We start from the raw sequence: 15,923 nt of genomic DNA, 5'->3' as shown, positions 1-15,923 counted from the left end.
CTGTTGCTGGTGCCCATCAGGCCTAGCTGAAAGTCTACATGACATGGCATGGCATGGCATGGCATGGCATGAATTGGCATGGCATGGCATGAATTGGCACGGTATGGCATGAATTGGCATGACAATATCCACTCTTAACTAGAATTATGGGTTGAAGCGAGCGTACATCTCCCATAGCCTGGGGACCAGGGCTTGCTGGGCAGACCTGATGAAGACAGGGTAGACACGGCCACAAAATGCCACTAGAGGGCTTGCAGCCTGTGCCGGGGACACTGCCCCGTTCTCACACACGCCTGAACCTGCTCTTGTCCTCCAGGTCGATGGCAAATTGACTTTCCCATAAATTATCTGTCAGGCTGAGATGGGAATTTCAGGTTGTGTAGAAAACCACTACCTAAAGGAAGGACCACCTCCATTCTTAGTGCCGTCATTGCTCACAGGTGATGGCCTGACAAAAGATGAAAGGACAAGTGGTGTGTTGCATTTGCCAACAACTGTGTGGCAGATCTGTCTGAGCTGCAGGTCCTCTGCCTTGCCTGATCTTTACAGGGTTTGATACGGGGCCAGAATCAACTGAAACAGGAACCAGTCCTTGTCTCTGACTTGGACAGCTACTTCATGCTGGTCCTGGAGGTCCCCAGACCAGCCCCCCTTCCTCTTCCCACACAAAACCACTCTCTGAAGTCCCTAGAACAAATTCTCTAATTTTTTTTTTTTTTTTTTGTGCCTCCTCAGGTGTTTGAAATCCGCTGGATTAGAGGCTAGGCTGGTAGCCAAGGAACCAAGCCCTTTAGCTGGCTTGCATTGCATTCTTTTCACCTCTTTGACCAAGCTCAGTTCCTTGCAGACATATAAAGAGGAAATACACTGATCCTCTGTTAGAAGGTCTGTTTTTGTGCCACGGACTTGTCCATTTGAAGTAAAGCAGCTGAACAAGAGCAAGGGTAGCTCTGGTATTGTCATACCTTCCAGCAGCACAGCCTGCTTGAAACCTTTTGGGCTGAGAAAGAGATGGTTTCTGTGGCTTTGCAGCAGAAATCTCTCCAGAAATGGTGGGAATAGAAGTGTTTCCTACAGGTTGGAAATTCTCTTCTGGGAGGGCACTTTGGTGCTGAGTGCTCCTAAGGTGGTGTGGCAAATCTCTTTGGTGAAAACAGGTTGTTTGTTGGAAAAAGATATGCTATTTCCTTCCATCACATCTGCTGGCATCCAAGAAGTCACCCTGAACCAAGGCCTCTCAGTCTAGATGTTGACCCTGAGGTCCAGAAGGTGCCAATGCTGGAGAAGGAGTGAATTGAGATCCTCAATGAAAACTTTGCCTCCTTTGTTGACAAGGTAGAAGTTGTAATTTTTTCACTGTTACACTTGTAAAGACTTCTGGTGGGATATGGCATTCAGGGGCAGGTAGATAGGTCCCTCTTCTGGAATAGTAGGTAGGCAAATTGGGCCTTGAACAGGGGAGTTTATCTCCTGCTTGGATCTGACAGGCTGTGATGGCTGGGGTTACTCAGGCCAGGCTACCGAAGCATTGGTAAATGTAATGGGATACTTCAGGCTCCGAGCATCCTTTGGCCACGCTGAGGGCTCAGTGGTTATTTTCACACCAAGGTGTGCAGCAAACAGCTGCTCTGGATGATTTTTAAAGCACAGACTGTGCCAAGCACAACTAGAGGGCTGAGAAAAGATTCTAAATGCATAAAAGATAGATCTAAATTACTCTTTACTGAGAAGTGTTAGCAGCCTATCTCCCTGCAAGGTACAGAGCCAGCATGCCTGTGGCTCCAAAGGAGTTTTGGTGATAATGTGTGAAAGGTTTTGTTTGTACAGCACCTAGCACAGATGATTGATAGCCCCGACTGACGTTCCCAGCGACAACAAATAACTGTATTTAACTCTTTTGTATATTGTTGACTGCTTCCAGCATGGGAAGAATCAAAAGCAGCACGGTTTGGGAAAGTCTGTGACCTTTTGAGTCATAGGGATACTTCTAGCAGTCTGCAACTCTCTTGGCTCTTCCTGGCGGTGGCATGTGCAAATCTGCCTCTGTTCCTGCAGACTGGCATTCTTCCGCCTTGGTGAGCAAAGTGCAGCTGCAGGCCAGGGTGGAAACGCATGAGAGTTCCCGAGATGCTGGTACTTCAGTTCCAGCCCTCTTGGGCCATGTAGCAATGCTGATAATTTCCTGCTAACGTGGACAACAGTTGCAGCGTGTCCCCTAACAGAGCCGAGTGCTCAGCAGATTTTTATTCTTCTTCCCCAAACCTGAGGTTGAATGTGGACCTGGGAGAATTTCCTTTGTTAAAGGACAACTTTGGCAGCTCTTCATGGATTCCTCTTGAAGTGCTGGGACTGCCCATGGTCATAATTTGAAATGCCCTATCCCTGTACCACAATATGAGCTGCAGTATCTGGAGGTTTTGAGTGATCAAACCATCCTTCATAGATTTTATGATACTCTCCCATCTAAGACAAACCATACTAAATGTTGCCCTATGAAGCTTGCCCTAAATCCTACAGACTTACGTTGTGTGCAGTAATAGCAACCCCCACGTTGTGCATGTGCATGATACACACTGCTGCAGTGCAGCCTGCGCCTCTGAGCTAACTGTTTCCATCCCCAGCTCTTCCCTGAGATGTATAGCCAGCATGCTAACAGATCCCCTGGGCAATGAGACAGGCAGCCAAATACCATACCCCACCCAGACAGCTTTTCCAGATCAGAGGGACGTGGTAGCCTGAACCACCAACCCCTGGCTAGTGCTGTGCACAAGCAGGCACAAAATGTGCACGGTCGTGAGGAATGCTGGTGGGAGGCGATGTCATGCTGCCCTCCCTGGGCCCATTGCACCATCAGCTCGAAGGTGCACATCAGCAAACCATGCCCAACCTACTATGCGAAACCCGCTGGCCCAGACCCAAACAGTGCTCCGTGGCAGTGGCTGTGCTCCAAGAGCAATCAGACACTGTTCTGGCAGGCAGCAAGAGTGCAGTGGCTGCCAGTCTCAACTCCTTTGGAAAAAGCTGAAGTAAGGGCTTGGGCGACAAATTGCGTTGTGCAGTTGCTGCTGTGAACTGGAGCTTTTACCTGGGAGATGCCATGAGATAGGAACTTGTTGACTTGCTGGGGGAGCGCCAGGTCCTGAGTTTTGGACACTGTGTAGCCTTGGTCTCCGGTTAAAGAAGTGTGGGCGTGGGACAAAGTTAGCATGATGGGATGGATCTTCCAGGGATAATACCATTTATGATGATCTAAAGTGCTCCTGAAAGTAAGGTATCTCATGATGCCACAGGTCTCTTGAGAGGATGAATGCTGGGGAATCTTGTACCGCTGTGTCAATCTCAGTTGCTGGTCCTCATCATATCCGCCACCAGTCAGACCACTGCAAACCCAGGAGAGACTGGTGGAATGTGGTTTGTCTGAAACTGGACATGCACAATATACCTGGCTGAACCTCCCTGATGGAAGAGTCCTCTTCACTAAGAAATGCCACCCTTTAAAACACTGCTGGCATTATCTGTAAGGTTGTGTTAAAAGAAACTTTAACTTTGCTATTATGTGGGGAAAGAAAGATACCTTCAAGGATGGATTCTGTGGAGAGGGAATCACTTTCTGGAGGTGGTGGCCTCTCTTCATCAGCTTTGCAAAGAACATAAATGGCTAGAGTAGCCAACATACTTACCTTCAGAGTTGGGCATCGCATGATGCCTACACTAGGTGACTTTTCTTCAGACCTTTCCCTTGCTGGGCAGGAGGTCTAGTCTGGGAATAATCAAAGTTCTGGTGCTTTTTGTGCTGCTTTACATTTTCTCCACCTGTTTTGTTGTCCTGTGAATGCTGTTATTGCTGCTGCAGAGCTAATGACAGCGATTGAGGCTCCAATAACTCAAAAGAATGATTTACTCAATTGATCACAAAGTCTGACCTTGATTGGGCTAATTATCAGCTCTAAGCCAATTGGGAGGCCAGCCCAGGTGATATGTAAGTGTGACTGGGTGTGGTGAACTTCCCAGTTGTAATGAGACTCTGCCCAGAGAAGGCAGCACTGAGACCCACTTCTTTTGTAGGTTGGTAATCACATTGTTTACTGGATTCTGAACATCTGCCAGAATTATTTCCAGCTGTTTCAACTTCCTGTGGGAAGGGATGTTATTAAGATTGTTCCCAATCATAAACAGTGTCTTTTGATGCTTGCTATACCCCTCTTTGCATATTCTCTACCTCTGCTCTCTGACCAAGTGAAGTGGTCCCCAAGGTCCCAAACCCTCAGAGAGGTCATTCCTGTGAGCACTGATTGCTGGTGTCAATTACTGAAGCTCCAGCAATTCCATTTACTTATTCCCACTGGAGATCTTGATCAAGAAGCTGCCCTAACATTTTCCTCTATTTATATCACAGGTGCCACATACATTGACTATTTTTCTGCTGGGAAGCAGCTGCCCATACAAAAAAGTCAAGTTTTCTCACGACACATGTTTTCTCATGACACCTGGCGCATTTAGCCTAGAGTTCAACCCAGTTTCCTCTTCCTCCCAATTTTTTTTTTTTCTTCTTTTTTCCCCCCTCTTGTCTCTGCAGGCTGTATCTCTCCTCCTCCTGAAACCCTTTGGAGATTTCATCTCTGCCTTGCTCCAGCACCAAACGCCCCAGCTCCAGGGCATCAGCTGCAGGTTTGCTGTGTGTGGAGGAACCAGGACTTGCTCAGCCTTTAAGAGATCTCCGGGATCAGAGAGCATGATATTTTGCATTAGGTTAGCCAATAAAGTAAAAAAAGTAATAAGCTTCTGCTTCATCCACTCACGGCAGTTATCAATAATAACAGCAATAGAAAAATTACTTCACTGTTTTCACACATTATATTAAAATGACACTTTCACATTATTGTAGGGGAAATAAGAGATTAACAGATATCATAATTATGATTAGTATTTTCTGAATAGATAATTTAATATTATAGGTGTCTACAAGTAAATTATTGTCTTGTTTACCTTCCTGTTAACCCAGAATAATTAGCCATTTCTTAAAATAGCCATTAGTCATTTGTTAACAGGATTGCAAGGTAAAATAGTATTTTGTTTTGTATTAGAAGAATACTTGCTGGTCCAGACCTGAGACTAAAATCAAGCCTTAACACAGCCCACCTCTCTCCCCATTCGGAGTGTCTCAAGCAGGCCAGACGAAGATGGGAAGTGACCTTCCCCTAGAAATAGGGGACCTAACCCCACACCAGGTAGAATTCATCCTGCCTAACCCTGGCTTTCTCAGAGTCAAAGTTCTAATCTAAAGCCATCACGCCGGCTCCATGCACAGTCAAGGAGAGAGGTTCGTAGCTCCAGGGGCAGCTCTCCTTGCTTTCCACCACTTCCCATGCTGTGTCTCCTTCGCTTGTCTTGGTCTCATTGTACTTTTGAACTGAGCACTTGGTTCCAACCTCTTATGGGTTGGTCCGTGCTGCCCCTGACCTCTTGGTCTCCACCTTATTCTACTTGTTGTCCTTCCCCCACCCAAAAAGAAATCACTCACATGCAAACAGAGATGCACTGTTGCTTCTTACTGTCTGAAATGCTGTGGTCCACCGGCTGCTTCCTTACATTCGTATTATGGAGCAGCTCCTGATGGAGAAGCCAATGGCAGGTACTCTGCCAAGTTCCTCCTATCTATCCATTGAGCTCACATCGTCTGGAGTGGCCAGCTCTGCCTCCTCACCTTTGATCCTAGCCTCCACTCTGGTTCTGTGCAATTCAACCAAAGCATTTCCACAAAATGCTTCTGTTTACCAACAACAAAAGAACATTTTCCCCCAAAAAACATTCCCAACCAGCTGAGCTCAGTACCTACTTATATCAGCCTATGCAGGACAAAGCCCCCCCCCCCCCCCCCCCCCATCTTAGGGGCTTCCCAGACCTCCTCTAATTATAGTTTCCTTGTCAGGAAGCTTCATCGTTTTACTGTGAAGGGTTGACAACTCATGTAATTCTGAACGTGCCCTGATATAGGACTTTTTCTGTGGTCTAATAGCAACTTTCAGTCTCACCCAGGTGTAGGTCTGGGTGAGGGAAGCTCTGTCTGATCTCTACGTACCATAGATCACATATGTGACATCACATTCCTACTCCCACCTTGAAGTGTCTGTATCATTAGTACAATACATTCTTGCAGGCAAGGGGCTCTCCAAGGGGGGGAACCTCAGAACTAAAGTAGCATAAACTTTTGGTAGAATATCAGCATTTCGCTTTTTTTCTGCCATTACAAATTTTTTGACACTTGTCTTCCTTTTGTTCTCTCCTCAGAATCTCTTACTGCCTTCCCTGGCCACAGAAAAAGGTTATTGTTGGTCCCTGTGATGGAAGGTGGGAGAAAATGAAAGTCTTTGGAATGAAAGGCATTTTTATTAGTGTGCCTATGTGATCTCAGTCCCATTTTCTAAGTGACTTAGGACCCTGCTTATGCAGGTATTTAGGCAACTAGTGATCAAGATCTACTACTTCAACCATATGTGTGGACATCATTTATCTGGACAGCTATTAAATCTAAGTGCTGTATTTATTAATGTACTACTGTACTACACTGCTGTGTGTCCACTGTACTCATGTGCAGTAGTTATTTAATAGTAATAAGTACATTACTGTACTTATTTATCTACCCTCTGCTCTGCCAATGTGGCTTGTAAAGATTGCTAGTTTATGTTCGGCAGTGATGAAAAGTAGCTAGATCTTTCTTCTGAGACACCTGCAGGATTTTAGTCATTTAGGCTTTCTGTTTTGAGCTGATTAAAAGGGTCCTGCAAGAATGTAGAGGCATTTCCTTGAGCATTAGCCTAAGTACTAGAATTTATTATTCGCATTTATAATTTGGGTTGACTGGAGGTGGACAGAGATGGATGTGGGTTGTGGAGGCTGGCAGGTTCCCGCATCAGTTGTGCTCACAGAGTTAAGCTTGGGTCTGTTTGTGAATTGTCTTTATGGTTTGAAAATGTTAATCCTTGGTGCAGTCTCTGTGACATGGGTCTGATGGAGGACAGCTCAACCCGCATTGTTTTCATCACCTGAAATCAGGAGTTGAGTGAGCTCTCCAGGTTCCCTTATGGTCCACAGAGGGAAATGAGGCCATCCAGAAAGGGATGTTCATGTTGCCTGTCTTAGAGGCTTCTCCAGATGGGAGGAACATCACCTGCTTCATGGACTGTTCTGGATGGGAGGAATAGCACGTGGACATTCTGTGCCTGCTCCAACAGCTATACAAGAAGCCCAGGCAGTCAATTTTACAGGAATAACTTTTGGGATGCGATTTAAATTTATCTTAAAAATCCCCAACAACAAAAAGCCAGGCTGACCATGTGGCTATTTGAATAGCCCCTGAGGACTTCTGCTCCCTGGTAGATTCTGTGACAACCAATCTCCGTGGTAAGGATGTTGGCTGAACCTGTGGTCCTTTCGGTCCATACATGTTGGGAACCATTTTGCTGTTTCTTTTAAAGGATCAGAGCAGAATCTACCCAGGCACATCCAAGAGCAATACCAACCCACTGCAGGGAAGAGGAAGGTATCACAGGAAGCTCCCCCTTCATCCGCAGGATGCGTGAACATCTCTCTGGATGCATTGCTGTTTCTGGAGCCAGCTCAGCAGGTTCAGGTGTGACTTGGTCTGTTGTGCCAAGGCTGAGCTGGTGCCAGCGACAATCGCAACAGCAGCCTACATGCTGTGTTCTGGGTTATGTGGCACGTGGGGTAGGGTGGCTGCTTTTCTCATGCAGGGTTTGCAGGAGACCTTCTCAAGCAGGACATGGCTGCCTCAGACATCAATGCAGTGGTTCTGTATGAATTGCCACCCAGTTTGCTTCACGCAGCGAAATGATGTATGTATTTAGGGCAATGATTTTCGATAGACATCTATCTAACCGTTGTTCCACAGGGAGCTGGCTTGTTTGGTCTGTGGGTGTTACCTCCCCTAGGTCATAACACTTCCTTTCAAGATCCATGTGGATGATCTAAAGTATTGCCTGATGCAGCATGCATTGGAATGAGCCAGTCTCAAAATGGAAAGAGGAGGGATGAAGATGAATTGCACCCAAAGTAGTCATTCACAAACTCAACAGACAGGTGAACAACAGCAACCCTTTAGAAACTCCTGTGCATGTTGCTGAGGAATTGTTAAGGCAAGCAAAAGGGACTTTTTAGCTCAGACCTCACAAGTAATATCATGGTCATGTCCACTGAGTCTCACCTCCTCCTGATGTGAAGTCATGTATTGTCCTCCTAATCTTTACCTGAGCCTATGATGGCTCCAAGGTCACACAGGAGTTTCAGTCTCAGCATTGTCCACACAGAGTTTGTCCTACACAGAATTTTGTGGGCAGTGGATACAGTTCTGAAAGCATGTTTCAGCTTGACTGAAATATGGGAGTGAAGGAGGACAATTGACATTGGTTTCTCTTGAGATGCACCAGCATCTAGAAACTACTGAGCCCAACTAAAATAGAATAGGAAAGATTTTTGTGTAATATCCTGATGCTTTGGAAAACCTTACCCAGATGTGTTGAAATGGGTCTGTTTCCAGATTTCCCCTCACTCACTTTTAAAATCATGGTCATTACACATTTTTTCTGTTCACCATAATTATTCTTTCCAGCAGGGCACAGAATTCTCAACGCAAGTCAGATTTTTATATAGGTATATAAAAAGGGGGGCTTCAGTGGGAAATCTGGTTGAAATTCTCAGTAAAATATAGGTAACTAGTAAAGTTTAATTACAAAAAAAGTAATGGAAGGTCTGGGCTACTGGTTGCCATTCCTGGTTGTCCTGGTTTCGGCTCAGATAGAGTTAATTTTCTTCCTAGTAGCAGGCATACTGCTGTGTTTTGGATTTAGTAGGAGAAGAATGTTGATAACACACTGATGTTTTTAGTTGTTGCTGAGTACTGCTTATGCCAGTCAAGGACTTTTCAGCTTCCCGTGCTCTGCCAGGGGCACAAGAAACTGGGAGGGGGCACAGCCAGAATAGTTGATCTAAAGTGACCAAAGGGCTATTCCATACCATATGACGTCATGCTCAGTATAGAAACTGGGAGGGTTGGCCGGGGAGCAGCGATCGCTGCTCGGGAACTGGCTGGGCATCGGTCGGCGGGTGGTGAGCAATTGCATTGTGCATCACTTGCTTTGGATATTATTATTACTATTATTATTTTACTTTACTTTATTTCAATTATTAAACTGTTCTTATCTCACCCCAGGAGTGTTTCTCACTCTCACTCCTCCGATTCTCTCCCCCATCCCATCGGGGCAGGGGCAGTGAGCGAGCGGCTGCGTGGTGCTGAGCTGCTGCCTGGGGCTGAACCATGACACTGGTGTAAGGCTAGAAGAGACCAAGTTTGGTAGGGAAATGTAGTACATCTCATCTGGTTGTCTGGAAAAAACTGTGTCAACTTCTGGGATAAGCCCTTCATCTGGTCACTGACATCCAAAATCTTGTCCACCTCAAGATGTTTCAGCTGGTCTAATAACAGCTGCTCTAATAACCTCTCCCTACAAACCTTTCATTTAGGGGATTTACAAGGCACTTTCCAAATGGAGCCAGAGCAAGGATTACAAAGCCCTGACCACATAACCTCTATATAACTGAAGAGCTCACAGTGTGGCTTTATCCAGCACCTTTGGAAGGAAGAGCATCCCATTTAGGTGAAGCCCAGCTCCTCCTAATATTGTGTAGGGGACAAAGGGGAGGTGCTTGCCATGTGGAAATTGTTCCACCAGTGCTTTTGGGGACAGTGTACCAGATCTCGTCCGTCGTCTTGAGATATTAGTCAAGGCTGAAGACTCTCCGTGGCATTGGCAGTAGCAGGACTTGGCTCCCAAATGCTTTTAACGAGCCTATAGCCATTGAGTCTTGCACTGGAGTGTGCTCAGGCTGTAAAGGTGAACTTTTGCACAGAGATGAGGACAGAAAAGAGGGATGGATCAGGCAGGTACTCAGTGGGAGAATCTGGGTAGAAAAGCTTGGAGCCCATCTCTGTATTCGATATCTCAGCTATCCAGTAGCAGGGCCTTTAAAAAAACCACCCACAAACAGGCAGTTTTAGTTTGTGGTCTAACTATTCCCACATGGAAGAGCAGGAGCAGCCAAGAGCAGAAGGGCCAAGAGTCCCAGTCTATGGAAGTGATGGGTCATCTGTTCTCTAAGGTGACCTCATCTTAATCTTTAATAGTTAAAAGATTAGTTTAATTGATTAAAGTTTATCTCAGAGCTTTCTCTTTCCCACTCTGTATCCATTTATTTAAAACTAAAATTGATACAGAGAGATTCCATTTCTTCTGTTTTCTAGACACTATTTCAGCTTTATGAACCAAAGGCAGATTTTTTTTTTTTTTTACGCCATTAGCAAGAAGACTAGATCGCAACACCTTCCCTCTCCCTGCAGAAGCAACGCTTACTCTTGGGTGATATACTAGCAATGAGAGAAAAGAGAGAATGGGAAGCTAAGGGAGCTGTAGTCTTTGCTTTCTGTAGTAGGTACTCTGATGTGGTGAAGCAAGGTGAGCCACCCCCAAGTCAATATGAGGACTATATCAAGACCTTCTGTCTCATGAAATGAAATGCCAAAAAAGGTGGGGAAATGTGAGAGAGAACAAACCATGGTAATGTGCATGGGTAACTGTGAACTGTAATTAATGATGGAGGGCAGGGTGATGAGATAAAGAAATCTCACCTGAGCAAAGCTCATGAGTCAAGCAGGATTTGGGGAATTTCACAATCCCTCCATTGGTGTGTGGTGTTTACTCTGACCTCTCTTCAGGCAGCCATTAATTGCTGCCTAATGAACCAAACCCAATAACAACGTTAACAGACCTGCTAATTACCACGGAATGGAGACTAACTCCTCCAGAACGTATAAAGGAGAACTTCCATCACCCCCACCAGAGGAGCTGAGGATCCTTCATTCTCATTTCTCCTCCTGTTTTACAACCTCCTCCACCTCCTCTCTCATCTTAACGCTCTGAAAGCGACGCTATGAGCCAACGTTTCTCCAGATTTTGGGATGGGAATTTCAGTTCCTCTTCTGCTCACTGTGGCACACTGGGTGGTGGGAGAAGTTCATCTACCGTAAGCCATTGTGGAGAAGAAAGATATAGTGGTTATGGGTACGGTTATGGCAGCAGGAGTCTCCACAGCCTTGGTGGGTTTAGGAATGTTTATACTGGTGGAGGCTACGGAGGAGAAGGAAGAGGATATGGGAGGTGTCTGGGATTTGGTGGTAGGAGTCATCTTGATAGGGGCTTTGGTAGAAGAGGATATTTTGTGGGAGCTTTTCAAGGTGGTGGAGCAGGGCTTGGTAGCATGTGTGGAAGTTCAGGCAGGGAGGTGCTTGGGGGAGGCCTTGGTAGAAGTGCCTTTGGTGAACAAGGGGCTGGACAGGGTTTTGGGCAGGCTGGTGTTAGCAGAGGAATCCAGGAGGTCCATGTCAATACCAACCTGCTGACGCCAATACAAGTGCAAGTTGATCCCGAGTTCCAGAGAGTGCGGTCAGATGAGAAAGAGCAGATTAAGGCTCTCAACAACAAATTTGCATCATTCATCGATAAGGTGAGTCCCTGTTCTCTTTTTTCACTTGTTATCTGGGAAGGGGAAAATATAAGGGGTGTTGTTCTGCCTGTGTGAGTCATGGGGACACCTCTACATTGCATCTTCTCTCCCCCCAAATCACAGCATTGGCTAGATTCCCTTGTGCTGGTGTGAAATTCATAATCGCTTGCTATAAACGCTGCTGCATGAATCACTTATATTTAGCCTTGGGATAAGTATCTCTGGGTCGTCTTTTGTGGCAGGACAATAACAAACTACTGGGACGTCACTGACACATTAACTCACTTCTCTTTGGAGAAAAGGGTTTCTGCATGGCTAGTAATGTTCTGGTGCCTGGCAACTGTTGAAGCTAGCAGGAAAAATGGGTGGTGGACTTGGACATCCTTGATGTGCTCTGGTTTGTTTTTTTTTTTTTTTTTCTCAAGCAAAGCAGAATGTTGCATTTCTCTGAATTAAAATACAAATTACTTCTTTGCTTGGAGGTCCTAGCCTCTTTCAGGTGGCCAGTGACCTCCACATCTTTCTTCTTTACCTCTTTCTTGGTTTACACTGCAATGCTTTCACCTCTGTCTGCAGTCCTGTCTTCTCTTTCATTTCTACTCACAGACACAGGAACAAAACAGACACAAAAACATTTCCACCCACGCAGACCTGACATGTGCCTTTGGGTGATGACATGTGTCTGCATAGGGTGGAAGTTTGTATTATTACATGTGAAGACTTAAAGGCTTCTTCTATTACCCTACAGAAAAGTTGTTGGTTACACCCAGAAGTTTTAAGCATGCTTAGTTCTGAAAAATAGGAGCACCTTGGACTTCTCTCTTTTTTTTTTTTTTTTAAAAAAAAACAACCTTCTGATGTCAGCTTCCAGGTTATAACCTCTTCAGTGCCCCAGCTGAAGAGCTGCTACCCCTCAGGTTTTCAACAATACCAGCTCTGCATGTTATAGGTCTTCCTGACCTTCTTCTCTAAGGTGAGGTATATGCAGGAAGAGAGTGGTCCTATGTGGTCTTCTGAGAGGGGGCTAACTCTTCTCATGTATTTGGGTGTCTAAGGTACTTCAGAAACAGCTGAAGTCTCCCTCCACCCAAGTCACCCACCTAAATATTGTGCATTTAAGAGATGGAAAGCCAGCAAAGATTTCAGTTTCAGCTTTGAGAAGCAGCAGTAAAAGCATACCCTTCTTACACAACACAGTGGGGAAAAAAGAGGTGTCCCCCACTTTAGTCTAAGCTGTCTTGTCTGTTGGTACCAGTGTTACTACAGTTGGTCCCGCCTGATGAAACCTCTAGATGTTACTGCATTGGAAATATTAATTAGGATTTATTTTGCTATAGGGACTAATGCTGATGTCAGTGTTTTCCCCAATGCCTTCCAGTGGCTGAGATGCTCTTCTGCTTTGCCCTTCAGGTTCAGTGTCTTGAGCGGCAGAACCAGGCTCTGATGACCAAGTGGGAACTTCTGCAGCAGCAAAGTGCCCAACCAGAAGAGCGCAGAAATATCACCTCTTTCTTCCAATCTTACATCACCAACCTGCAGAGGCAGATAGAAATGCTCCAGAACCAGAAGGAACAGCTGGATCCGGAAGCATATAAGATGCTTCAGATTGTTGAAGATTATAAAAAGAGGTGAATCATCACAAGTCTGGGAAAAAGAATACTGGAATTTTCCAAGGCAATGCTAATCATTAGTGCCCTGGGATGGTATAGATTAGCTTCACACCTTTGAGTTTTGTAGCCATTATAGCACTACTCTGCAGTAGAGTCATTATGGGACTTGACTTTGATGCTGGAAGACTAAAGCAGATTTGATGAGGGTAGAACCCAGAACAGTAACAGGAAGATCAAAGGCCCTGTAGATCTATCCCACTCTTCTCTCCTCTTGCCCTCCTCCATGCCCTTCCTGCCCCAATCAATGAGTAACCCAGGACTGCTTGCTCCTGCTGGTAGTTGTGGAGTTGTAGTTAGCCTGGACAGTGGGGAGGGGAGGGACAGAGCTGAGCAGTGGGGTCAAGTTGAGAAGAGTCATCACTTCTTCTGGCTTAGCTGCACCCCAAAGATAATATATGTCCACAGCTCTGAAAAATGGGTAGTTTAATTCAGAATTACATTTTGTTGGCTAATTTAGCATATAGTTTTGCAGAGGGTTTGCAATTGCCCTTGCAGTTGTCAGAAATTGCAGTTAAATGAAAACCTGACACATTCCCTTTTTGGATGATTCCCTTTGGCTTCTGATCCACTTGACTGAAAAAGTCAGATAGGCAATAACCTACCTCTTTTCTTTGCTGCAACAGATTCGAGGATGAGATCAACAAGCACATGTCTAAAGAAGAGGAGTTTGTGGAGCTTAAAAAGGTGAATTAATCAAGGACACTGAGCTAAATCAAAGCCTTGGAAATAAAGCAATAACTGCATGGTTGATGAGGTTTTCAAAAGCAAGGTCTTTGCTTAACTTCAGCTAACTCTCCTCTAACTGAAGTAACTGAAAACCTGAGCTTTTTACTGCAAGACTGGAGAGAAATAATTTCCCCTAGAGACTGAATTGTTCCTTTGTAAGACAAATATCTAAAAAGTGCTGGTCTTTCTCTGTTCACTCAATTGCAACCTCAGTGAGACATCGTTATTAGGGGTTAAATAATGTTTATTGATGGCTTGGATAGGAGAATAGAAAATTTAGACAACTTTTTATTGGAAGAATTAATGAAATCTATGTTTCTACATTTTGCATTTTCTCCAGGAACACATTTATTGCCACAGCTATTTTGCCAAGCCATTCTTTTCTTCTAAGAGTTAAAAACTTCCCCCTTGTTGCAATTGCTTTTCAAATGAAGTCTGAGATTCATGGGCCATTATTTGGCTCCAGGAATGAAGGCTTTAAAGAAATGTGCAACGTCTTGCAAGAATTGCACTTCAGTGGAGAATTTGGACCAAAGAGATACAAATATGCCTATGGCTTTTTTTACAGGAACTGGACAGCGCTTACATGGGAAAAATGGAGTTTGATGTTCGGGTGGAAATACTGAGGCAGGAGCTTGAGTTCCTCAGATGCTTACATGAAGCTGTGAGTGTGCTTCTCAGATTAAAAACTTACCCTCAGGTCTTGAATGACAAATATCTTTTGGAGGTTCTCAGAAATTTTGCCTGAACAAGACTTCTTGGTGTGGAGGGTGGATCATCCTTGGCCTTTGACCTTATAAAGTCCTTTTTAATCTGTGAGTGAAAAGGGGGTCTGGTGTGTCACGAAGGCTGGAAGAGACACTTGAAAATTAAAACTGGTGGTGGAACAATAGGACCTGGTGGATGCAGGTAGGGAAGTTCCAGTGGGCAACCGGCCAGAGGGTCCCATTTCTTTCCTAATAACACAACCTGGACTACTCACATGGACTATTAAAATCCAAAATCTTCGTTTCCTTGCAGGAGCTGTCCCAGCTGCAAACAGTAGTTGGCAACACTAATGTCATTCTGTCCATGGACAACCATGGAGAACTGAACATGGATGGCATCATTGAAGAAGTCAGGCAGGAGTATGAGACAATTGCTAACAGAAGCAAAGCTGAAGTAGATGCCATGTACCAGGGCAGGGTGAGTAGACATCAGCAAGATAGGGAGGCAAGTCTGTCTGCTCAATGGAAAAGAAGCCTAAAATGTCTGCTCTCTTCTCTGCACATCAGTACCAGGACCTTCAGAACATGTGGGTAAATCAACGTGAGCAACTGAGGAACAGTTATCAGGAAATCCAGGAACTTACCAGGCAGATCCAAAGACTACAACCAGAAATTGAAATCACAAGGAAAAAGGTAAAGCTGATACTTTCCAACATGACTAAACTGTTTAAGTCACTTTTACCTGGGGACTCAGTGCAGTATAACATAGCCTGCCCTTTGGAGGCAAACCTAGACATGATGTTTTCTCTTCAGAATGAAGCAGATTTAGATTTTGGCTGTCTACATCGGGATTTAATTTGGGTTAATTTATCAAGTCTAATGTATCTTCTGAGTTCTGTCATTGAGGCAGGTCTTTTAATTTCCAAGGACTGCCAGAAGGGTTTGAAAATCCCAGTCCCACAGAAGGGAAATGGACACATTCTATTTGTGCCCTCTGCAGAATGCCAACCTCCAAGAAACCATTAAAGACGCTGAGCAGCGTGGGAGCTCTGCCATCAAAGATGGCCAGCAAAAGCTTCAGGAGTTGGAAAATGCCCTGCAGCAGGCCAAAGATGATCTCGCTCGCCTTCTTCATGATTATCAGGAGCTCCTGAAAGTGAAATTGGCCCTGGATATTGAAATTGCCATGTACAGATCACTCCTTGAGGAGGAGGAGACCAGGTAGGTACAAACTACTCATCCTGGA

General features: G+C 45.0%; 1 protein-coding gene across 1 annotated transcript; it reads left to right on the top strand.

Annotated features, from left to right (window-relative positions):
• The first annotated feature begins 10,856 nt into the window (after nucleotides 1–10,856).
• On the top strand, nucleotides 10,857–15,902 carry LOC104029012 (keratin, type II cytoskeletal 8). The gene is given in 8 exon segments (XM_075724943.1): nucleotides 10,857–10,946; nucleotides 10,948–11,574; nucleotides 12,985–13,202; nucleotides 13,868–13,928; nucleotides 14,539–14,634; nucleotides 14,991–15,155; nucleotides 15,245–15,370; nucleotides 15,678–15,902. Coding segments are annotated over 8 exon segments (1,608 nt in total).
• Nucleotides 15,903–15,923: the final 21 nt, after the last annotated feature.

Source organism: Pelecanus crispus, chromosome 26 (assembly GCF_030463565.1).
Source record: "Pelecanus crispus isolate bPelCri1 chromosome 26, bPelCri1.pri, whole genome shotgun sequence".
NCBI lineage: Eukaryota > Metazoa > Chordata > Aves > Pelecaniformes > Pelecanidae > Pelecanus > Pelecanus crispus.
This window is presented reverse-complemented; position numbering and strand designations above follow the sequence as displayed.